At 64.2% G+C, this 21,139-nt stretch overlaps 3 protein-coding genes across 13 annotated transcripts in view; all 3 read left to right on the forward strand.

Moving 5' to 3' along the window:
* MTMR14 (myotubularin related protein 14) overlaps positions 1 to 368 on the forward strand; it is a 34,231-nt gene extending 33,863 nt beyond the window's left edge. For all 4 annotated transcript variants that reach the window (XM_074878920.1, XM_074878922.1, XM_074878923.1 and 1 more), the window contains one exon: positions 6 to 368. In XM_074878920.1, the coding sequence (XP_074735021.1) occupies positions 6 to 183 (178 nt within the window). In that variant the 3' untranslated portion in view covers positions 184 to 368. The remainder of the gene's footprint in view (positions 1 to 5) is intronic.
* A 407-nt stretch (positions 369 to 775) lies between these two features.
* On the forward strand, positions 776 to 7,879 carry CPNE9 (copine family member 9). 3 transcript variants are annotated; one of them, XM_074878938.1, is made up of 20 exons: positions 776 to 922; positions 2,433 to 2,473; positions 2,597 to 2,643; positions 2,916 to 3,019; positions 3,230 to 3,269; positions 3,908 to 3,984; positions 4,202 to 4,265; positions 4,371 to 4,474; positions 4,556 to 4,660; positions 5,025 to 5,066; positions 5,181 to 5,256; positions 5,330 to 5,383; positions 5,502 to 5,563; positions 5,823 to 5,869; positions 5,970 to 6,151; positions 6,319 to 6,446; positions 6,560 to 6,662; positions 6,740 to 6,797; positions 6,944 to 7,017; positions 7,132 to 7,879. In XM_074878938.1, exons 1-20 carry the CDS (start codon positions 846 to 848, stop codon positions 7,282 to 7,284), a joined length of 1,638 nt encoding a protein of 545 aa, XP_074735039.1. In that variant the 5' UTR covers positions 776 to 845; the 3' UTR covers positions 7,285 to 7,879. The 3 variants fall into 3 exon arrangements, with proteins under 3 accessions (XP_074735039.1, XP_074735040.1, XP_074735042.1); XM_074878939.1 differs by lacking the exons at positions 776 to 922; positions 2,433 to 2,473; positions 2,597 to 2,643; positions 2,916 to 3,019 and having other exon boundaries at positions 3,131 to 3,442; XM_074878941.1 differs by lacking the exons at positions 776 to 922; positions 2,433 to 2,473; positions 2,597 to 2,643; positions 2,916 to 3,019; positions 3,230 to 3,269 and having other exon boundaries at positions 3,578 to 3,984; positions 4,177 to 4,265.
* A 480-nt stretch (positions 7,880 to 8,359) lies between these two features.
* Positions 8,360 to 21,080, forward strand: BRPF1 (bromodomain and PHD finger containing 1). Of its 6 annotated transcripts, none has more exons than XM_074878928.1 (13): positions 8,360 to 9,085; positions 10,275 to 11,234; positions 13,608 to 13,764; positions 14,880 to 15,011; positions 15,342 to 15,488; positions 16,335 to 16,647; positions 17,528 to 17,839; positions 18,800 to 19,087; positions 19,182 to 19,329; positions 19,791 to 19,927; positions 20,014 to 20,132; positions 20,255 to 20,409; positions 20,476 to 21,080. In XM_074878928.1, the coding sequence occupies exons 1-13, from the start codon at positions 8,490 to 8,492 to the stop codon at positions 20,678 to 20,680; spliced, it is 3,669 nt and encodes a 1,222-aa protein (XP_074735029.1). In that variant the 5' UTR covers positions 8,360 to 8,489; the 3' UTR covers positions 20,681 to 21,080. The 6 variants fall into 6 exon arrangements, with proteins under 6 accessions (XP_074735029.1, XP_074735028.1, XP_074735031.1 ...); XM_074878927.1 differs by having other exon boundaries at positions 8,361 to 9,085; positions 17,525 to 17,839; XM_074878930.1 differs by having other exon boundaries at positions 8,362 to 9,085; positions 20,497 to 21,080.
* Positions 21,081 to 21,139: the final 59 nt, after the last annotated feature.

Consider the following 21,139-nt stretch of genomic DNA (forward strand, 5'->3'; position numbering starts at 1 on the left):
CTTAGGCTGGTGTCAGCGAGCGACCGCGAGTCCCGGCTGGAAGAAGTGCGTTCCACCTTTCTGGCCAGCTACAGCCGGACCATCGGCCTGAAGGCCGTGTCCCCCAGCCCCTCGGGGGCCATCGGTGGCCTCCTCGAGCAGTTCGTGCGGGGCGTGGGACTGAGAGGCAGCAGCACGCTCTGACCTCTCCTTTCCCAGACCGCTGGCTGGAAAAACGGGGCTACCGGGGTCCCCCTGGTCCCAGCCCCGGGACCCCGTTCCCGGTGCGGGCACCTGCGGCACCCGCTGCCCCCCACCCCTGCCTGGGGCTGGGGGAGCGCGAGGGGGCTCTGACAAGTCTCTGCAGTAAAGACACCCGAGCTGTGGCCTCTCCTGCCTCCTCCCTGAGCTGCTGGGGTGGGGGGGGTGGTGGGAGCCGCTCTGCCGGGGGCGCCGCTGGCTATAAATAGCCCGGCCCACGCTCCGGGAGCGGCGGCCCTGAAATAACACCGAGCCGGGACCGGGAGACACCCCCCCGCCGGGGCGGGAGTCGGGGCTGAGCCTCCACCGAAGCGGGCTGGGGGGAGCGGAGTCCGCAGCCCCGGACGGGAGGTCTCGGGGCGGGAGGGGCTGAGTCGAGCCGGGAGCCGGGGCTGAGCTCCCGCCGCTCCCCCGGGGCCGGGACGTCGCGGGTCGGGCGAGTCGCCGGGGCCGAGCCCACCGCCGCCCCTCCCGGTGCCCGGGGCGGTGCTGCCGGCGGGGCCGGGGCCGCCGTGCCCGTGCCCGTGCCGTGCCCGCCCCCGGGCGCGCCCGCCTCGGCGGCGCGGGAGGAGGCGGCGCGGAGCAGCGGCGGTGCCCGGGCGGGGATGGCGTCTCCGGGAGCGTTGGAACCGGCGGCCGGCAACGTGCCGGGCACCAAGGTGGAACTCACCGTGTCCTGCCGGTGAGCCGGGAGAGATGGGGCGGGGGCCGGCGCACGGACACGGGTGGGTGCGAAACGCGCGGGGATGAGCTGCGGGGTGCCCGTGTCCCGCAGCATCCCGCTGCCCGACGGGCAGCCCCGGGGCGGGGTGGGCTGCGGGTCCCCCTCTCTTCGCCCCCCCCCCACACCCCCCCTCCCCGGTACCGCTCGGTGCCACGGCGTGTGCCCAACGCCCCCCTCTGCTCTCCTGTCACCCGTGGGGTCCCGGGGGATGCTGGCACCGGGCACGGCTGCCCTTCCCCAGGGCTGGGGTGCGGGACGGCCCCACTCGGGGCGATGCTGGCGGGGCGTGGGGTGCCGGGGCTGGCTGCAGGCAGGCTGCCCGGCTCCGTGAGCCCCGTGGGAGGCGGCAGGGCCAGGTGTGGGTCAGATTGGGCTGGGAGTGGGGTCAGTGTCGGCCCGTGACGGGACGGGGGCTGTGGGAGAGGTGCCGCACGGTGCCTCTGGCTACTGGCGAGGTCCGCGGGGCAAGTAGAGGCTGCCGAACCTGTCTGTCGTCGGCTAAATATAGCCCGGCAGAGGCACCGCTGCCCTCGCTGCCCGCGGCCGGGGGGTCCTGCCCGCAGGGACCGGCACCACCGGCCTCCCGGGCGGCCACATCCCCGTGCCCGGGGGTCAGGGCAGGCCTGCAGCTCTCCCCACGGAGCCCCCTCCCCGGGTGGGCAGCTCTGGCCCACCCCTGAGCCCTGCAAACTCCAGTCTGGGCCAGGGGCTGCCGTGCCCCCTCCCTGCCAGCCCCTCTGGGCAGCGGGCAGAGGGGCTGCGGGGCCTGGCAGCTCCGGGGTTCGCTCCCGGAGACAGCCCAGGGCAGGGGCAGGCTCCGGTTTTGCAGCCCCCCACGGGCTCAGTCCCGTCCAGGGCGCTGCTGGGGAGCTCGGGGGGGCGGGGGGGGGGGTGTGTGTGTCTCCCCGTTGTGCTCTGGGGTCGGGGGAGCTGGCTGAACCCCGCAACCCCCAGCCATGCCCCAGCCCACCCTGTGCGACCACCCCGGGGGTGCAGGAAGGATCCCAGCAGAACCGGTCGCAGCTCCCGGTACTTTCCGGTGTCACACCGCGCAAAGGACAAGGATCAATCGCTGTGGCGGGGGCGCGGAGCTGGTCCCCACCGCCTGCCCAGCCCCTGCTCCAAGTGTCTCCTTTCTTCTCACTTCTGCGCCCCGCCATTAGCCGCGCTCCCGCAGCCGGGGTGCGGCGGGCACTCCGTCGGTGCCGGCGGCACAGGGGAGGGTTTCATCCTCTAAATGGGTTCCCTGTCATGTTCAATCATCGTCAAGCGCTGGAGATGCTGCTCCCTGCTCGCCCCGCTGTCCTGCCGAACCTTGCGGTGGGAGCCAGCGTGGCTCCTCAGGGTGCTGGGGCTCTCGGCCTTCTGATCATGAGATCGGGGCGGGGTGGGGGGGGACACGGGGACCCGCTGCGGGACTGGGTGGGGTGGCACCCAGGGTGGCTCACACCTGGCTCTGTCCCCTCAGGAACCTGCTGGACATGGACACCTTCTCCAAGTCTGACCCAGGTGGGTGGCAGGGCCGGGCAGGGGGCACAGCATGGCACAGCATGGCATGGCACGGCACGGCACGGTACGGCACGGTATGGCATGGTATGGCACGACAGCCCAGCTCTGCTCCTCTCTCCGCAGTGGTGGTCCTCTTCGTGCAGGGCTCAGGCAGCAGCGAGTGGAAGGAGGTGAGTGTGGCCCCTCACGCTGGGTCCCTGGGGAGGCTCCCAGCCCCGTGCCAGGGATGCTGCCACCCCCAGTACCCCCCCCACTCCTGGCTAATCCCTGGCTGGGTTAAACAAGCCCATATGGCCACCCATGTCCACACTAATGATCTCTGAGTCCACACTAATGAAATGGCCCCGCCAGCAGCACTAATCCCCCACCAGGATTAGTGCCGGGGCAGCTGTGATGGGGAGGGGTCCGGGGAGGGGGCCCACCTTCACCCCTCTCCCCGCAGTTCGGGCGCACCGAAGTGATCGACAACACCCTGAACCCCGACTTTGTCCGCAAGTTCGTCCTCGACTACTATTTCGAGGAGAAGCAAAACCTCCGCTTCGACGTGTGAGTAGGGCAACCAGGGAAGGGCTCAGCCCCGCTCGGGGTGGACCAAAGCATCGAGTTGGTAATAAATAACGGTAATAAATAAGGATAATAAATAATGATAATAAATAAGGATACAGCAGCAAAAAGCCTGGATGGGTGGGAAAGCGGGGCTGCGTGCCAGGACACCCCCACGGGCGCTGGCTCAGGGCTCTGCTCTCCCACCACCAGCTACAACGTGGACTCCAAGAGCTGCTCCATTTTAAAGCAGGTGAGTGCAGCCCGTGCCAGGGGAGCGCGTGGTGACGCCCCGGTGTGATGCTGCAGTGGGGCACCCCGAGGCTGTGCCCCATGTGGGTGCTGTCGGGGAGGGGGGGACAGGTGCCCCTCGGAGGGCTCTAACCCGCTCTCCATCTCTCCGTGCCCCGTGGGGACTGGCAGAAGGTAGGTGCCTGCCATGCACCAGCCCCTGCTCTGCCCTGGGACCCCGGCCCCTCGTGGGGGTGCCTGGTGGGGCAGGGTGCAGGATGGGGCCAGGACACACCGTGGGGGTGGCTTTGGGGGTGCAGGATGGGTGTAAGGTGGCTTGAGGGGTGCAGGATGGGTTCAGGGCATGTGGGACGGCTCTGGAGGGATGGGTCCAGGGCATGTGGGGTGGTTCTGGGGGCACAGGATGAGTCTAGGGCACGTGGAGTGGGCACCTGGGGTGATCTTGGGGGTGCAGGATGGGTCCTGGGCTGGTGGCTGGCTCTTAGGGCATAGGGTGGGCTCAGGACACTTGGGGTGGCCCTGAGGCAAGGTGGCAGCAGGTCCTCTGGGTGCAACTGGGAGAGTGAGGGGTGGGTGTGAGTAGTGGGGGGGCTGTGTCAGGAGCTCCTAGGGCCTCACGGCGCTGTGCTCGGGGCGCAGGACTTCCTGGGTCAGGCGTTCGTGGCGCTGGGGGAGGTGATCGGGTCCCAGCGGGGCCGCCTGGAGAGAGCCCTCACGTGAGTCATGCCCCATGGTGGGGTGAGGTGGGGTGGGGGATCCCACACCGTGTCCCCAGCCACCACCTGCCCCATGGGAGCCCTCCCTGCATGTCCCTGGCTGGGGACACCAGCCATGCTGCCGAGTGCCAGCCATGGGACATGAGCCCCAACTCCACCTCCTGTCCCCGTCCCATCCTCCTTGTCCCCAAGCTGACCCAGCACCTCTGGTCTCAAGGGGGGTCCCAGGAAAGCGGTGTGGGACCATCCTGCTGCTGGCCGAGGAGCTGAGCAACTGCCGGGTGAGTGCTAATGTCCCAGCAGCAGCGAGGTGGGAGCTGCATGGCCCCATGCACACCACGGGTGGGTGCAAGGAGGCAGCCGGCAGTGACGGTCCCCATCCCCAGGACATTGTCACGATGCAGCTGTGTGCCAACAAGCTGGACAAAAAGGACTTCTTTGGAAAATCCGACCCTTTCCTCGTCTTCTACCGCAGCAACGAGGACGGCACGTGAGCGCAGGGGGCCCGGTGGGGCGGGCAGGGGGCCGGCCTCACCGTACGGCGCGCCCCGACCCTGCCCTGTCCCCGCAGCTTCACCATCTGCCATAAGACAGAGGTGGTGAAGAACACGCTCAACCCGGTGTGGCAGCCCTTCACCATCCCCGTGCGCGCCCTCTGCAACGGCGACTACGACCGGTACGGGGATGGGGGCAGCCATGGGGCCAGAGCAGGGTATGAGCATCTCTTCATGGGTTTGGCCCCGCAGCAGCAGGCAGCTCAGAATTGGGTCCTTATTGGGTTTTTTTTTCCCTCTTCTGCAACCCAAATTACATAAAAGCATCCCCCCTCCTTTCCAGGGCCCCCACCGTGACCCAAATTTCCCGATTCCCTCCCGGCAGAGACGCAGGCCAGGCAGGCGGGGCGGCTCTGCCAGCAACCGGCGGGCAGGGTGCTTGCTGCGGGGTGGGCTGTGGGGCTGGGTGTCCCCAAACCAGGGGAGCTGAGGGGGGACCCTGCCGGCCAGGCTGGCAGCTCATCCTCTGCCCACCTTCACTTTCAGGACGGTGAAGATAGACGTGTACGACTGGGACCGGGACGGGAGGTGAGGCCGTGCCCGTGGGGTGGCCGGGGACATCAGGGTGTCGCTGCTGCCGCTTCCCGGGGTGCCCCTCACCGGGGTGCCCAGCCATGCTGACCCCCCCCACTCCTCCCACAGCCACGATTTCATTGGGGAGTTTGCCACCAGCTACCGGGAGCTCTCCCGGGCGCAGAGCCAGTTTACAGTGTACGAGGTAGGGTGGGGGGGCTGGGGTGGGGGACTGGGGGGCACCCCATGCCGAGGCCGACCCACCCCTGCACCCACAGGTGCTGAACCCCAGGAAGAAATGCAAGAAGAAGAAATATGTGAACTCTGGCACCGTGAGTGGGGCTGTGGTGCTTCTGGAGCTCCTGCATGGCGGGGGGGCTGGGTCTGATCCCCCCCTGCTGTGCCTGCTGAGGCAGGGGGGGTCTGGGTCTGACCCCCCCGTGCCCACAGGTGACGCTACTCTCCTTCTCCGTTGAGTCTGAGTTCACCTTCGTTGACTACATCCGGGGCGGGTGAGTGGGGGGCCAGGTGTCCCCCAGCTCCCCGAGACCCCCCATGGGCCAGGGTCTCGGGGCGAGGACGGTGGTGACAGCACAGGTGCAGCCTGGGGGTGACAAGGGGGAGGTGGGGCTGGAGAGGGGGTGCAGGATGGTGGCCCTGGGCTGTGGGGGTGCTGGCTGGGGAAGCAGGGGGGGCCCAGGCGATGGGTCCCGGGGTGGGGAGAACACGCCACGCCGTGGGGCCGGCAGCCTCCCTCGCTCTCCCCCCAAGGACGCAGCTGAATTTCACCGTCGCCATCGACTTCACGGCCTCCAACGGTGAGTGCAGCTGGTGCAGGGGAGCGGGGGGGGGTTGTCCCCATCGCCACGGCCATGGGTCCGGCCACGGGGGTGGGTGCCGACGGGCACTGTGCCGCAGGGATGCCGTCGCAGCCCACCTCGCTGCACTACGCGAGCCCTTACCAGCTGAGCGCCTACGCCCTGGCGCTGAAGGCGGTGGGGGAGATCATCCAGGACTATGACAGCGACAAGCTCTTCCCCGCCTACGGCTTTGGCGCCAAACTCCCACCCGACGGCAAGATCTCCCACCAGTTCCCCCTGGTGTGCCCCGGGGTGGGAACACCGGGGTGGGGGTGCCCGCAGCAGCGTGGCAGTGGAGGGAGGGTGCTTCCCCCCCGCCCTGGACGCATCCTGACCCAGCATCCCGCAGCTGGGGCGGGACACGGGGAGCCGTGGTCCCCCTCCAAGCGCCCATCCCCATTCCCCAGAACAACAACGCGGACAACCCCAGCTGTGCCGGCATTGAGGGCGTGCTGGAGTCCTACCTCCAGAGCCTGCGCACCGTCCAGCTCTACGGTCCCACCAATTTTGCCCCCATCATCAACCAGGTGGCTGGGTGAGCACCAGGGGACACTGTCCCCTTTTGCTGTCCCCAAATGCCACCGGTCCCACAGTGGGGCTGGCTGCCCAACACTGATGGGGCTGCTGGAGGGACCCTTGTCCCCATAGAGCGGCCGCCCAGGTGACCGATGGCTCGCAGTACCACGTCCTCCTCATCATCACTGACGGCGTCATCTCCGACATGCTGCAGACCAAGGAAGCCATTGTCACTGTGAGTGCACCCTCGTCACTGTGAGTTCACCCTACACCGGGTGCTGCCCCAGCTGCCACCCTGCCTCTGCTCCACAGGCTTCTGCCTTGCCCATGTCCATCATCATCGTGGGAGTGGGTCCGGCTGAGTTTGAGGGTGAGTTGGGGCTTGGGGACACCAGGGGAGGGGGACAAAAACACCGTCCCTTCCTCCGGGATGCCTCATCCCGGAGGAAGGGACGGTGTTTCCGTCCTGGGTGGCTGCCCCACCAAGGCTCAGTGACACCGGCTGTCACCCCCCAGCTATGGAGGAGCTGGATGGTGATGAGGTACGGGTGTCTTCCCGGGGACGCTACGCCGAGAGGGACATTGTACAGGTAACACCAGCATCGAGCCTGGTCCCACCACGGGCACGAGACGCTCAGCCCCTCGCTGACCCCCGCAGCCGCAGGATTGTTCCCAACCGGGCTTCAAACTTCTTTCCCTTGAAGTTTGTGCCGTTTCGGGATTACGTGGACGACTCGGGAAACCAGGTGCTGAGCATGGCCCGCCTGGCCAAGGACGTGCTGGCTGAGATCCCCGAGCAGCTGCTCTCCTACATGAAGACCCGCGACATCAAGCCTCGCCGGGCGGACCCCAAGTAGCTCTTCCGTGGGCTGTGGGGCCAGTTGGTGGGGCGAGGACACGTGGCACCTTTCTTCTGGCGGTGGCCAGGGCTTAGCCATGGAGATGTGGCCCCTGCTGCTGCGGCTGCTGAACGGGGCTGGGACCCTCCTCTTCTGGCGGCGAGACCACGGGGCTGGACGTCCCCGGCCGGCAGCAACGCCCCGGCACAGCGGGGCTGGCTCAGACCGTGCGCGGGCAGGGCCGGTGCCTGGGTACGGGCTGCTGGGGGCAGGGTGCGTGTGTCCCCCCCTCCCCGGGAGGGCGGCCTGGCTCCTTCCCCAGGGAGGAGGCCGACCCCGGGGCTGGGTGCATGCCGGGGGTCCCAGCCCCCGCCAGAAATTTAGGGCAGGGGCCCTCACCCCGCTCCTGCCTGCTCCCCGCTCCTGCCTGCACCCCGCTCCTGCCCGCGCCCTGCCGCCCGGCCGAGCGCCAGCTCCCCGCTCCCCCGGCTCCGGCGCCCCGGTGCTGGCCCGCCCGCCCCACAGCCTGCCCCGCCGCCGGGGGGTGCCGGGCCGGGAGGCCAGGCGGGGTCTGTACCGCATTACCGACTGTAAATAAACTGCTCCAACCGGGCCTGCTGCCGTGCTGGAACCGGGGGCACCGGGGCGGGGAGAGGGGGCCGGGGCGGGGCTCGCGGTGGGTGGCGGCGGTTCCTGTGATCCGAAGCGGCAGATTCGCCACGATCGGGGCGGCGCGACCCGGCTCCCGCCGGCCTTCCCGGGACGTCGCCGCTCCCGCCGCCCATTCCCGCTCCGCCGTCCCGCCGCCATCTCCGCGCCCCGCCGCTCCCCGCCGCTCCCCGCGCCCGGCCCGGCCGTGCCGAAAGTGCGGTTGCTAAGGGCGTCGCGGCGCTTTTACCCAGCGGCCGCCCCGCGCCAGGCGCCGCCGCAGCCGCCTCCATTGTTGCGGCCCGGCCCGGGCCCGCCGCCGCCGCCGCCGCCGCCGCCGCCGCCGCCGCCGCCGCCGCCCATGGAGCCGCCGCCCGCGCCCGCCCGCTGAACGCGGCCCCGGGGCCGGTGAGCGCGGCCGGAGGGAGCGGAGGGAGGGGAGGGCGGTTGGGCGGCCGGGGCCCGGGGAGGTGGGCGGCGGGGCGGGGGGGGGCCCGGCCTGGCCTGGCCTCGCCTCAGCGTCCCCCCCCACCCTCAGCCTCCCCCCCTCAGCCCCGCTCAGGGCGGGCGACGCCATGGGCGTAGACTTCGACGTGAAGACCTTCTGCCACAACCTGCGGGCCACCAAACCCCCCTACGAGTGTCCGGTGGGCACCTGCCGCAAGATCTACAAGAGCTACAGCGGGATCGAGTACCACCTCTACCACTATGACCACGACAACCCCCCCCCGCCCCAGCACACCCCCCTGCGCAAGCACAAGAAGAAGGGGCGCCAGGCCCGCGCCGCCAACAAGCAGTCGCCCAGCCCCTCCGAGACCTCCCAGTCGCCGGGCCGGGAGGTGATGACCTACGCCCAGGCCCAGCGCATGGTGGAGGTGGACCTGCACGGCCGCGTCCACCGCATCAGCATCTTCGATAACCTCGACGTGGTGTCCGAAGACGAGGAGGTTCCCGAGGAGGTGCCCGAAAACGGGAGCAATAAGGAGAACACGGAGACCCAGAGCGTCCCGCCCAAATCTGGCAAGCACAAGAACAAGGAGAAGCGCAAGGACTCCAACCACCATCACCACAATGCCTCGGCTGGCACCACCCCCAAGCTCCCTGAGGTGGTGTACCGGGAGCTGGAGCAGGACACCCCCGACGCCCCACCTCGCCCCACCTCTTACTACAGGTATTGTCTGTGCTCGGGGCGCGAGGAGGCTCAGAGCCAGCTCCGACTTGTACCCTGGGTCTGGAGGCGGAATCGGCCCCGCTCAGCGCAGGCGACTTGCCCGTGGCTCGTGGAAATGGCCTCTGTCTGCCTCTCCCGGGTCTCGTGGAGCTGGTCGTCCCGTGGCTTCAGGCTCTCGGGGCTCTGTCTGGTGTCACACCCCGGTTTTGAGGGGTCTGTGCGCCTGCAGAGCTCTCAGTCGCTGCCTAGGTCATTGCCAGCAGTTGGATTGCTGCACTCTTCCCTTGCTGGGACAGCAGGTAGAGTTATAACAAAAAACAAGTGCATCCTCCTGCCTTCCCCACTGCTCTTCAGAGGTGTTCTGGGATAGCCCTAGAGCCCCCCAGCACCGAGGTCTACCCATAAGATGTGTGTGTTTGTGGGCTTAACGTGTCTTTTCTCCCACGGTTTTTCCATGGGTGGTTTGGCGAGCGCAGTGGCCCAAAGTAATACCTCAAGCAGGGAGTTAATACTGAACCAAAGTAAGGTCTGTGCAGCCACACTGGCTGTCTTGGTTGCCACGTGCCCTGAGAAACTGGCGTCGCGTTCCAGTGGCAGGATAACGACGTTATTTTGTGTCAGGGTGTTAGAAGAGAAACCACCCCCCGAGGTGTCTGCAGTGCCGCTCGCTGCGATGGTGGGGGGTAGTTGCCGTCAGCTGCTGGAGCAGCAGCTTTGGGGTTCGAGCTCCTTCCTCTCTAAATAAAATCCTTTGTCCCACAACTGGGAGTGAAAGAGAAGAGGGCAGCAGCTGCCCTTGCCAGAATTAATGAAACGTGGTGCCTGCATGCCTGGTTGCTGTTGTGTCTTGGGCATGAGGCCGCTGTCTCCAGAGCATCTGGCACCTGCTTGGTGGCTCGTGTAGGCTCCCATCTTGCGCTGATGAGTCTCCAAGGCCCGTCCCTTGCGCGTTAGATGAGTGTTATTTTGTCAGTGTCGTGCCCAACGCGCTGTTGTGCCACTGCGCTGCTCAGGGTGCAGCAGCACCTCCCACTTCTGCACGTTCCTGCCGTGTCTCTGGGTTTTTATTTTGACTTATGGCTTGGCCGGAGTTTTAAATGTTTCCTCAGCCACAGCCTGCAGGAGTTAGGGTTCAGCAGCTCTGAGCCCCCACCAGCTGTGCCTTCACCCTCCCGTGCTGTCCTTCCAGGTACATCGAGAAGTCGGCAGAGGAACTGGATGAGGAGGTGGAGTACGACATGGATGAGGAAGATTACATCTGGCTGGACATCATGAACGAGCGGCGGAAGACCGAAGGCGTGAGTCCCATTCCCCAGGAGATCTTTGAGTACCTGATGGACCGGCTGGAGAAGGAGTCCTACTTTGAGAGCCACAACAAGGGGGATCCAAACGCCTTGGTGGATGAGGATGCCGTCTGTTGCATCTGCAACGACGGGGAGTGTCAGAACAGCAACGTCATCCTCTTCTGCGACATGTGCAACCTGGCTGTGCACCAGGAGTGCTACGGGGTGCCCTACATCCCCGAGGGACAGTGGCTCTGCAGACGGTGCCTGCAGTCACCCTCGCGAGCCGTGGACTGTGCCCTCTGCCCAAACAAGGGGGGCGCTTTCAAGCAGACGGACGACGGGCGCTGGGCACACGTGGTCTGTGCCCTCTGGATCCCGGAGGTTTGTTTTGCCAACACCGTCTTCCTGGAGCCCATCGACAGCATCGAGCACATCCCGCCCGCGCGCTGGAAGCTGACCTGTTACATTTGCAAGCAGCGCGGCTCCGGGGCTTGCATCCAGTGTCACAAAGCCAACTGCTACACCGCCTTCCACGTCACCTGCGCCCAACAGGCCGGGCTGTATATGAAGATGGAGCCCGTCCGGGAGACAGGGGCCAACGGTACCTCCTTTAGCGTGCGCAAAACCGCCTACTGCGACATCCACACGCCGCCAGGCTCCGTGCGCAGGCTTCCCGCCCTCTCCCACAGTGAGGGGGAAGAGGAAGACGAGGAGGAGGAGGAGGAAGGGAAAGGCTGGAGCTCGGAGAAAGTCAAAAAAGCAAAGGCCAAGTCTAGGATCAAGATGAAGAAGGCGCGGAAGATCCTGGCGGAGAAACGAGCCGCAGCACCCGTGGTTTCTGTGCCCTGCATCCCCCCGCACAGGTACAACCTGCTGCTCTCCCTCGGCTGTGGAGAAATTTCTCCCTTTCTCTGTGCCTCATGTCCTGCTTTCCACATGGGTGTTATCTTCTCCCTCTCCTTAGTACCTTTTTCCCAGGTACTTTTTGCTTTGTTCTTGCAGAGGGCTGTTGGTGGTTTCCTCTGGGAGTCCTGCAGAGAGGCAGGGCGATGCGCTGCCCCGCAGAGGTGTCTGGGCCCTCGACGGGGCAGGAAATAGCTGCTGTTAGTTTAATGACAGAGAACGAACTTGGCCGGATGCGTCAGGAAGCAGCTGGGGGTTCCCAGCGCTCCTTTCCTGTTGTGCTGACCTCAGGCACTGGAGTAAACTGGGGAGGGAGGAGGGGGCTGCTCTCCTTTCTGCTGAGGTTTGTTTTCTCCTGGGCTTGTGCTGGGGAGAAGAGGGAAGTGTGGGAGCGATTCAGGCCTGGGAAACGGGCTAACCCCGGGGGTTGTTTTGGCTCTGGAGCAGAGAGATCTCATACTGGGACCCCTGTGCCCTGCTGAGCACAGCTCATCCATCCCAGCAACTGCTTACCCCTTGCTGGGGTTTCCTGGGTGTTCCGTGCCTGTTGCAGGCAGCAGCTCTGCCTCGGTGCTGCCTGTCCAAGCGGGGCCAGGCAGCAGCAGGGCGCAGAAACCTCTGCACAGTCCTGGAGAGGAGCAGGACTCCTGCCTGCCGAGGGGCACGACTGTTGTGAGGTTGGCTTCACAGCACGAGGGCAGCGCAGGTGCTGCCGGGAAGGTACTTGAGACCTTGCCAGGGGTCGTATTTCTGTCACGTCCCGACCCCGAGGGCTCACGGGAAGGCACAAACACCTGGTAGTTACCGGTGTGACCGCCGTGCGTCTTGCTACGGCCTGATTGTTGGGCTGGCGTGCAAATCCCGAAACTAGAGTGTCTAAGAGCCTTGCGAGAATTTGTTAGTACAGTTTAGAACCGGGTGTCCTCGTCAGTGTGCAAAAGCAGGTAGAAGCGTAGGATGGTTTTGGATCTTGGCATCGTGCAGTTGAAGCGCAGATTGGGCACGGAAGCGTTTGCATTTGCGGTCGTGAACCACCACCCCTGAGCTGCTGAGCTCTCCTCCTCCTCCCCGCGGCGGGAGCTGTGCCGGGGGCATGACCCTGTGATGCCCCGCGGCCCATCGAGCACGGCTGTGACAGCGCAGGGATGTGGGACCGCTGCTTCCCTGCGGGCCCTCGAGACCATCTCCTGTGCGGTCGGAGGGGAGCACGCAGAAGCCACGGGCTTTGCTCTCTGGGCAGCGTTCTGGTGACTTGTGGAGGCAGGTCTCTGCTACAAAGCTACTGGCTTCTTGCCACCGTCTGTTTGTGTCCTAACCTTATGTTTTTGCTCACTCGGGCCTCGCTCTATAGCTGGAGCCTCTTTTCTTACGTGTGGACGCGTTGGCAGGCGGTTTGCAGGCTCTTGCTGCTATCATTGCGCTCGCAGCAAAACCCACACTGAGCTAGAAGCTGTTAACCTCTCCCCAGGCCTTCCTGTTGGGATTAATTATTCTTCAAGGACCATTGCCAGAATGCCAAATGTCTTCCTGTGGGAGCTGTGCTTGGCCGGCGATGGCACATGAGGCTGCTCTCTCCAGCTTCTTCAGCTGAGGCTGATGTAGGTCGGGTCATCCCCCGCCAAGAGCTGTCCCTGTGAGACGTGGAGACGCTGGGGGTTCGTCCCTTTGGCTCTGCACTAGCAGGGCGTCTCCGTCTGGCTTTGCTGAATGAGGCTGTCCCAGCCCCTCCAGGTTTTCTGCTGTTGTAGAGAGTAGGAAAATCCCTTTTGTGGTGTTTTGGGCTGTTTAGGGTAGTCCTTCATTAGCTCGGACGGGATCTCGTGTTGTGCTGTTCCCTCCTCATGCTTTGCCAGGTTTAGTCAAGTTACGGGCTCCCTGGGGCTTGAGATTGGTAACATTTATCACCACGAGTGACCCTCAGCTGGGTAAATAGTGGCTTTGGGATAGCAGCACCATAACGCTCGCAGTCTCGGGGACTGTGGGAGCTGTTAAAGGTCCAGCCCCCAATGCGGCTGTGTTGTACCCCGACCTGGCGCAGCCTGCTCCAGGCTTTTGCCCAGAGGTTGGCAGGAGATAGAAAGGAAAAGTCTGTTTTGGAGAGGCAAGGCTGGATGTTTCCTGGTGTCCTCTGTTGCGGCTGACTCAGAGGGGTGGCTGCCCTGCATGACTTGGTGTCACAGAAATTCCTGCCACGGGAAAGGGTGCTCTCTGCTCGAGGAGCTTCTCGGCTGCTCTTGGGTGGCCTTGCTGCTACGTTCCCCCAGCCAGGGCTTCTCCTGCAGCAGCCAGGCTTGCCTTGTTGATGGGGTCTGTGGTTCCTCTCCCTTCTTCAGGCTCAGTAAGATTACAAACCGTTTAACCATCCAGAGGAAGAGCCAGTTCATGCAGAGGCTGCACAGCTACTGGACTCTGAAGAGACAGTCCCGCAACGGTGTCCCTCTGCTCCGCCGCCTTCAGACACACTTGCAGTCACAAAGAAACTGCGACCAGGTAAGGGCTGCTCGTTGGGGTGCCGTGGGGGTGCGCGCGCGTGCTTCCTGCGCCTTCGGAGCTGTGGGCTCAAAAACCTTTGCTGCATGCGGTGCCTGCGGGTGCAGAAACGGGGCCGGGGGTACGAGCTCCCAAATGAGGAAAAGGGCAGTCCCAGCTGCTTTTGCTGCTTCACCTTCTCCTCCGCTCTCGGCGTTCAGAGATTTGCCAGGCAGCGACGCCGCTGGCAGCCTGCCACGGGAAGGGAATCCTGCCCTCTCACGCTGCCGCGTAGAAGTTAGCTCCTTCCTCATGCCCGCGTTTAGCCGGCGGCGATGGCAAACCTGTCAGAAATGGCTCTAGTCTGAGGCTGCTGTGTCAGCAAGTGTCAAGAGAGATGGCTGGAGATCTCCAGAAACAGTCTGGGAGGAACCAAGGCCTCGCTTCCAGTTTCTGAAACCACTCCAGGAGCGCTCCCTGTGGGTGCTGCTTCCAGCCCACTGTCTGCCTCAGCCCTTAGCGCTTCACAGATGTGAAGTCTTTGGTGCCAGAGAGGAAGATTTTTTTTCTTCTGGCTCCCCGTCTGAGCTCTAAATCTTTCTTTCTGAGCCCTTTGAAGGCCGTGACTGGGCAGGAATTTCTCCTGCCTTTGCCCCCTCTCATTTTTATTTTATGGAGAAGGGCTGAGACTGCTTCTGCTCATTGTTGGCTGTGGCAGAATAAAAGTTGGCATTTTTTGGTGCTCCAGAAATAAAAGCAACCAGAGCCGTGTTCCCTTTTTGTGCTGTTGCCAGAGCTCTGAGCAGCAGCACAGACCCTGGTATTGTTGTTCTGTGCTCCTGAGCAGCTGCAGGCAGTCAAGTCGTGTCAGGAAGAGTATTTCCAGAGGCTTGGGATGTTCACGTCCTGGCATCTTAAGGACTTGGTGGCCAAGGAGCAGGTATTCAGCTCTGCCCCAAGGTCGGAGTGTTTCTGAGTCACCCACCTAGGTTACAAGAAGGGAACCAGGACCTTCATTGAACCGGCGGGTCAGGCATGCCAGTTCTCTTTGCCAGGGAAGAGCCCCAGCACACTGTCAGGAAGGTGGAGATGGGAACACATCTCCTATCAGCTCATGGTCTCTGATGTTCCCGCAGAGAGACACTGAGGATAAGAACTGGGCCCTGAAGGAGCAGCTGAAGTCATGGCAGCGCCTCCGCCATGACCTAGAGCGTGCACGCTTGCTGGTGGAGCTCATACGCAAGCGGGAGAAGCTCAAGAGAGAGACGGTAACGATTGTTTGCCCCTCCTTGGGGTGCTGCTGGGGTGGGCATGAGCATGGGCTCTTGAGAGTGCTGTAGGGTGTGCGCAGGGATCGCGCTGCGCCCGGCCCCGGCGGCTCTGAGCGAAGGTGGCTGCTCCGCAAGGCTGAGGTGGGACGCGCAGGTGCTGGAGTCGGTGTGTTAAACCTCTGCGCCCCAGAGACGGGGCTGAGGTGCAGTCCCTGCCCCTGGCACGAGGAGAGGAGTCCTGCAGGACTGCGCCACTGCTTCCCGGGGACTCCCCACCGCTTGGCCACCGGGCAGGGGGCTCAGCCCCGCTCTGTTCCTCTGTTTCAGATCAAAGTGCAGCAGGTGGCACTGGAAATGCAGCTGACGCCCTTCCTCATCCTCCTCCGCAAGACCCTTGAGCAGCTGCAGGAGAAAGACACGGGCAACATCTTCAGCGAGCCGGTCCCTCTGTCTGAGGTAACAGAAATCTACGAAGTAAGAACCCCCTCCCCCAGATTTCTTCTTCACTCAAACCTGTCCCTTGCTCATGCCAAGGGCTGCCCAGGGCACGCTCTGGTCCGGAAGCTTCCCCGGGCAGCCTGGTGCTGGCTCACGCATCCCGGCAGCGATGCCCCTCCTGGGCGAGCCGAATGCCGGGAGCGCAGCGCCCAGCTCTTCCTCTGCGCGCGTTGCTGGCGACCGCTCAGTGTCTGTGGGCAGCTGGGGGGATTCCTGCTGGGAAAGGCAGAATGCTGGCCCTTGGCAGGCGGCACGCTCTTACCTGTCCCCTCACGAAGGCCTCTGCGAGGTGACACAGTGCAGAAACGGGTTTGACCCCCAAGTTGTCACTGAGGGGGGCAAGAGAAATGATTTCCTGAGGTCGGCAGGGAGGTGTGTCGGAAGAGATGCGCAGGAAGGTTTTATGAGCCCACCTGCAGCCGTTGCTGCTGCCTGGACGGTTCTGTTTTCCTTGTGTGCACTCGCCCTCACCCTCGGGGGCTGCGCTCGCGGCTTCCTTCCGCCCCGGGGAACGCCGTGGTAGCGTACCAGATCCCAGCTGCCCGCAGACAGGAGGAGAGGACGGGATGCTGGCGTGTGCGCTGGAGCCGTAAGAACGCTTCAGAGCGCGTAACTGCTCTGACAGGTTGAGCACAGCACATGGGCTCCCGAGTCCGGAGGCGTTACTGTTCCTCAAGCTGCAAAAGCAGACGGCGTTCCCCGATGTGCATTTGGGCAGAACACAGGGAGCGATACCTGATTCCTCTAATGACTGTTTTCTTGGAACAGGTAATGCTAACTAATGGCTCCCGGGCTCTTAGCTCTCGTTCTTTCCTCATGCAGGTCCCGGACTACCTGGATCACATCAAGAAGCCGATGGATTTTCAGACAATGAAACAAAACCTAGAAGCCTATCGCTATCTGAATTTTGACGACTTTGAGGAGGATTTCAACCTAATTATCAACAACTGTTTGAAATACAATGCCAAAGACACAATCTTCTACCGGGCAGCCATCCGTCTGCGGGAGCAGGGAGGCGCAGTTCTCCGGCAGGCTCGCCGGCAGGCAGAGAAGATGGGCATTGACTTTGAGACGGGCATGCACTTCCCTCACTGTGTAACGGTGGAAGAGGCTCAGGTCCAGGACATCGAGGACGGTGGGTACTCATCCTCTGGCCCGGGGTAAAGCCCAGGCAGAGTCAGGGCACCTGGGGGTCTGTTTGAGCTGTCTCTCACGGGAGGTTCAGTCAGACGCCTGGGCTGTGTGTCCCCGCTCCCTGCAGACACGGGGGCTTTGCTATCGGCCTCATAAAGTTGGTTCTAGGCAGCGGCTTGTCTGCGTGTCCTGCCAGTCCCTTGGTCCTTCGTCCTCCTCTTGGTCAGAGCAGCTGCCTGGGATGTGGCCTCCCGGCCAGCATCGGGGGTGCTGTCACTCGCCCCGTGCCCCAGCGCTGGCTGTGAGCTGCTGAGGCTCCTGCTGTGCTGCCCGGCTGGAAGGACTGACTCCCCCCTGGCTAGAGCTGTGTGCTCCCCCCAGTCTCCCCAGCTGTGGGCTTTGCTGGCTGCCACACGGCTCCCGATACCCCTCAGCCAAATCTCACTGTTGTGGTTCTGCTTATCTCTGAGCGCCAGGAACAGCTTGTCAAAGAAGGGTCCTCTTAGGGTCCCCCTCTCCCTGCTCCAGCATGGGACAGGCTCAGACAGGGGAACTCCCCTGCGCTGTAATGCTTCAGGATCCCCTTTGACTCTTGTTTTTCCTGTTACAACCCCCTTTCTTTTTCCTCCTGCATCCTTGCCTTGGCTGATGGGAGCCCCGGTATCCTCCAAGCTGCTGATCAGCCTGCTTTCCCCAGCAGTCCCAGCTGGCTTGCTTCACACAGGGCTCCTTCTCTAGGTCTGTTAGGGTAACTTCCCATGTTCAGAGGTGTTTGGTACCCCAGCAGGGAACCTGGATTGCCCCCCTGCCCTTTCAAGTAGAGGAGCTCCAAAGAGTTCCCAATTTCTTTCATCCGTCTGCTCCTCTTTGTTCCCCAGAAGATGTGCGGCTGCTGCTCTCGGAGAATCAGAAGCACCTCCCCTTAGAGGAGCAGCTAAAGATCCTGCTGGAGCGGCTGGATGAGGTCAACGCTGGCAAACAGAGCATAGGACGGTCCCGCCGGGCCAAGATGATCAAGAAGGAGATCACGGTCCTACGGCGGAAACTCGCTCACCCGCGGGACCTGGGTCGAGACGGACTGGAGCGGCACGGCTCCTCTGCCCGGGGAGTCCTGCAGTCACACAACCCCTGCGAGAAGGACCTGCAGACCGACAGCGCTGCGGAAGAGAGCAGCAGCCAGGAGACTGGCAAAGGTACCGGTTCCCCCCTGAATACTACCAGTTTTGGGGAGTGGTGGAGGAACAGCCTTTGGACAGGCGTGGGCAGCCAAGCCGAGGGGGTTGGCAGCTGAGGGAGGCCACCTCCTGCGTCTGGAACAGCCTCAGCTGCAGCCTGGTGTGCGTTTGCCTCTGGGGAGGGTCGGCAGGTCGCCGGTGTTGGGGTCAGTGTTCACCCGGTGAGCTCACCTCCCCTGTGGCCCAGGAACTGGATGTTGTTCCAGAGACTGTGAGCCCCAGCTGCGTGATGTGGGGCATGAGATGGATGTTTCCTCCTGCCAGGCGCTGCCATGCTGCCTGGTTTCTCTAGGGGTGTTTACAGAGGAGGCTGCCTTCAGCATCCCTTCCTGCTGGGGGACATGGGAGGGGGCTCCAAACACCCACCCGGGGCTGGGAGCCAACAGTGGGCCAGCCACCAGCTCCCTGGCCTGGCCAGGGATGCTGAGCTGGGCTCTGTGGGGGGAGCACAGCAAAAGCTCCAGGCAGAGCTGCCAGGGGGTCACTGGGGGTTTGCCACCTCTGCATCCCAGTCCTGCCCTCCCTAAGCACCGGGAAAAGCAGCTCCTCCACGAGCAGGGAGCATTTTTGGGCCTTTGTCTTTCAAGGGTGCAGTGGAGCTTCCTCAGCTGCTGCGTCTTGTGGGAAAGGTTTATTCCTGCTGACTTCCTATTCTTGACTACTGTTCCTGTGAGGTTGCTGCCTGGGAGAAAAGAGGGCATCCCTGGCTGGTGGGGTGTTCTTTGATGTCCCCATCTACTTTATACTGTCAGCAGACTGGATAATTTGACCCTGAGGGCGCAGGCATGGCAAAGCTCGGGATGGAGAATCTTCTGAGAGAACGTTCCCGAGAAATGAAGCTGTTCCTTGATGCCGCTGCCACGTGGTCCCTGCCAGGTCCCATGGGCTGCAGCTGACACCTTCTCCTCCCTCTTCCAGGTCTGGGTCCTAATTCTTCTTCCACCCCAGCACACGAAGTTGGCAGGAGGACCTCAGTGCTCTTCTCCAAGAAGAACCCTAAAACGGCAGGCCCTCCAAAACGTCCGGGACGCCCCCCGAAGAATCGAGACAGCCAGATCGCTCCCGGGCACGGGAACAGCCCCATCGGGCCCCCACAGCTCCCGATAATGGGGTCCTCCCAGCGGCAGAGGAAACGGGGGCGAAGCCCACGCCCCAGCTCCAGCTCGGACAGCGACAGCGATAAGTCCACTGAAGACGCTCCCATGGGTGCGTGCGGCAGCTGCCCCCACGCAGCCGGAGCCGGGAATGCGTGGCAGGGTCCCGCACGCTCCTAATGCTCTTCTGGGGGGGTGTTTTGCAGACCTGCCAGCCAACGGTTTCAGCAGCGGGAACCAGCCGGTGAAGAAGAGTTTCCTGGTGTATCGCAATGACTGCAATCTTCCCCGGAGCAGCTCTGACTCGGAGTCCAGCAGCAGCAGCAGCAGCAGCGCTGCCTCAGACCGTACCAGGTACCGGCTCCGGTGAGGGCGGGGCTGCCCAGGCCCCTCGAGTTACTGGACGAGGAGCCTGTTTGGTGGTATCTGTCTCAGTCACCCTCCCGCAGCCCGGCTGCTAAACCCTAAAAAGCTGCAGGTTTTGTGCCTTTTTGTAATGTAAAGCCTAAAGGTGTGAGTGTGCAGCAAAGGGCTAGCAGGGAGCATGAACCAGGGAGTTCCCCCTCGGTGCAGCGGCACTGGCCCTTCCAGCAGGTTCCTGCCTGCGCCTCTAATTCGGGTCAGTGCTCGTCTTCTGGGTCCTCCCGGGAGAAATAGGGTGAGGGTCCAGCCAGCACCATCCCACCTTTCTTCCTGGTACCCCTGCCACGTCCTTCCCAGTGCCGAGGCCGGTGGTTGGAGCCCGTGAGCCCAGAAAGCGGTTTCTGGAAGCTCAACGTGGCTCCTACCGCCAGCTCTGCTCCTTCTCTCGGCAGCACGACGCCCTCCAAGCAGGGCCGAGGGAAACCCTCCTTCTCCCGAGTGAACTTCCCGGAGGACAGCAGCGAGGACACGTCGGGGACGGAGAACGAGTCCTACTCCGTGGGCACGGGGCGAGGCGTGGGCCACGGCAGTAAGTACCGCGGTGGCCGGGGAGTCCCCTCGGGGAGAAGAAAGATGGGGTGGGACAGGCAGCTGACTGTCCCCCTCCCCTCACAGTGGTGCGCAAGGGCATGGGGCGCGGCGCGGGGTGGCTGTCCGAGGACGAGGACTCCTCCCTGGATGCCCTGGACCTGGTGTGGGCCAAGTGCCGGGGGTACCCCTCCTACCCAGCGCTGGTGAGTACCGCCGGCCACGCACCCCCCAAACCCCCCCCGTTCCCCCCCCACCCTGCCCGCCCGCAGAGCGGCGCTTGGGGTCCCCGCTCCCCTTCTCAGCCCCCTCCCCGCTCTTTCGGCAGATCATCGACCCCAAGATGCCGCGGGAAGGCATGTTCCACCACGGTGTCCCCATCCCCGTGCCCCCCCTCGAGGTGCTGAAGCTGGGGGAGCAGATGACTCAGGAAGCACGCGAGCACCTCTACCTTGTCCTCTTCTTCGACAACAAGCGCACTTGGTAAGGCCGGGGCGCCTTTTGGGGGGGAGGCGTGTATCCGGAGACGATTTGTAACCCTCAAACGAGGTGGCCCCCTGCTCCCCGCAGGCAGTGGTTGCCCCGGACGAAGCTGGTGCCGCTGGGGGTGAACCAGGACCTGGACAAGGAGAAGATGCTGGAAGGCCGCAAGTCCAACATCCGCAAGTCGGTGCAGATCGCCTACCACCGCGCCATGCAGCACCGCAACAAGGTGCAGGGCGAGCAGAGCAGCGACTCCAGCGAGAGCGACTGAACCGGCCCCCCGCCCCCTCCCCTCTGCCCCCCGCGCCCGCCCGCCCGCCCCCCCCTCCCCGCCGTTATCTCAGGGCAAACGGGGCTCGGGGAAACACCCGCCCCCCCCCCCCCCCCGGTGCAGCTGGTCTGCACCCACCGGGGGACGGGGGGACCGGGAGGAGGGCTCCCCCCTCGCTCCCTCTCACATTCCCGGTGCCCGCTCCCCCCACCCCGCCCGCCCGCCCGCGGGTCCCCGGGACGTTGTTGTGGCCGCCGCTGCCGTGCCCCGGGGCGGTCCCCTCCTCCGGCCCCGCCGTGCTGCCCCCCCACCCCCGGCCGGCCCCGCGCTCGGACGTTGTTTGTATTTATTTTGAAGGAAGAAAAATCTATTGATTCTTAGAAAATAAACCTCCGCTGCGGAGCCGCGGCCGCTGCGGGCGCGGGGCGGGAACGGGGCGGACACGTGCGGGCGGCACTT

This window comes from Strix uralensis, chromosome 10 (assembly GCF_047716275.1).
Source record: "Strix uralensis isolate ZFMK-TIS-50842 chromosome 10, bStrUra1, whole genome shotgun sequence".
NCBI classification, from domain to species: Eukaryota; Metazoa; Chordata; class Aves; order Strigiformes; family Strigidae; genus Strix; species Strix uralensis.

Coding starts and splice junctions, on each gene's coding strand:
- BRPF1 (XM_074878927.1), top strand. CDS start 8,490: ATGGGCGTAGACTTCGACGTGAAGACCTTCTGCCACAACCTGCGGGCC. Junction 16,648..17,524: donor GGTCCAGGACATCGAGGACG/GTGGGTACTCAT, acceptor TTTGTTCCCCAG/AAGATGTGCGGCTGCTGCTC. Junction 20,410..20,475: donor TTCGACAACAAGCGCACTTG/GTAAGGCCGGGG, acceptor CCCTCAAACGAG/GTGGCCCCCTGCTCCCCGCA.
- CPNE9 (XM_074878938.1), top strand. CDS start 846: ATGGCGTCTCCGGGAGCGTTGGAACCGGCGGCCGGCAACGTGCCGGGC. Junction 3,985..4,201: donor CGCCTGGAGAGAGCCCTCAC/GTGAGTCATGCC, acceptor TCTGGTCTCAAG/GGGGGTCCCAGGAAAGCGGT. Junction 4,661..5,024: donor TGCAACGGCGACTACGACCG/GTACGGGGATGG, acceptor CTTCACTTTCAG/GACGGTGAAGATAGACGTGT.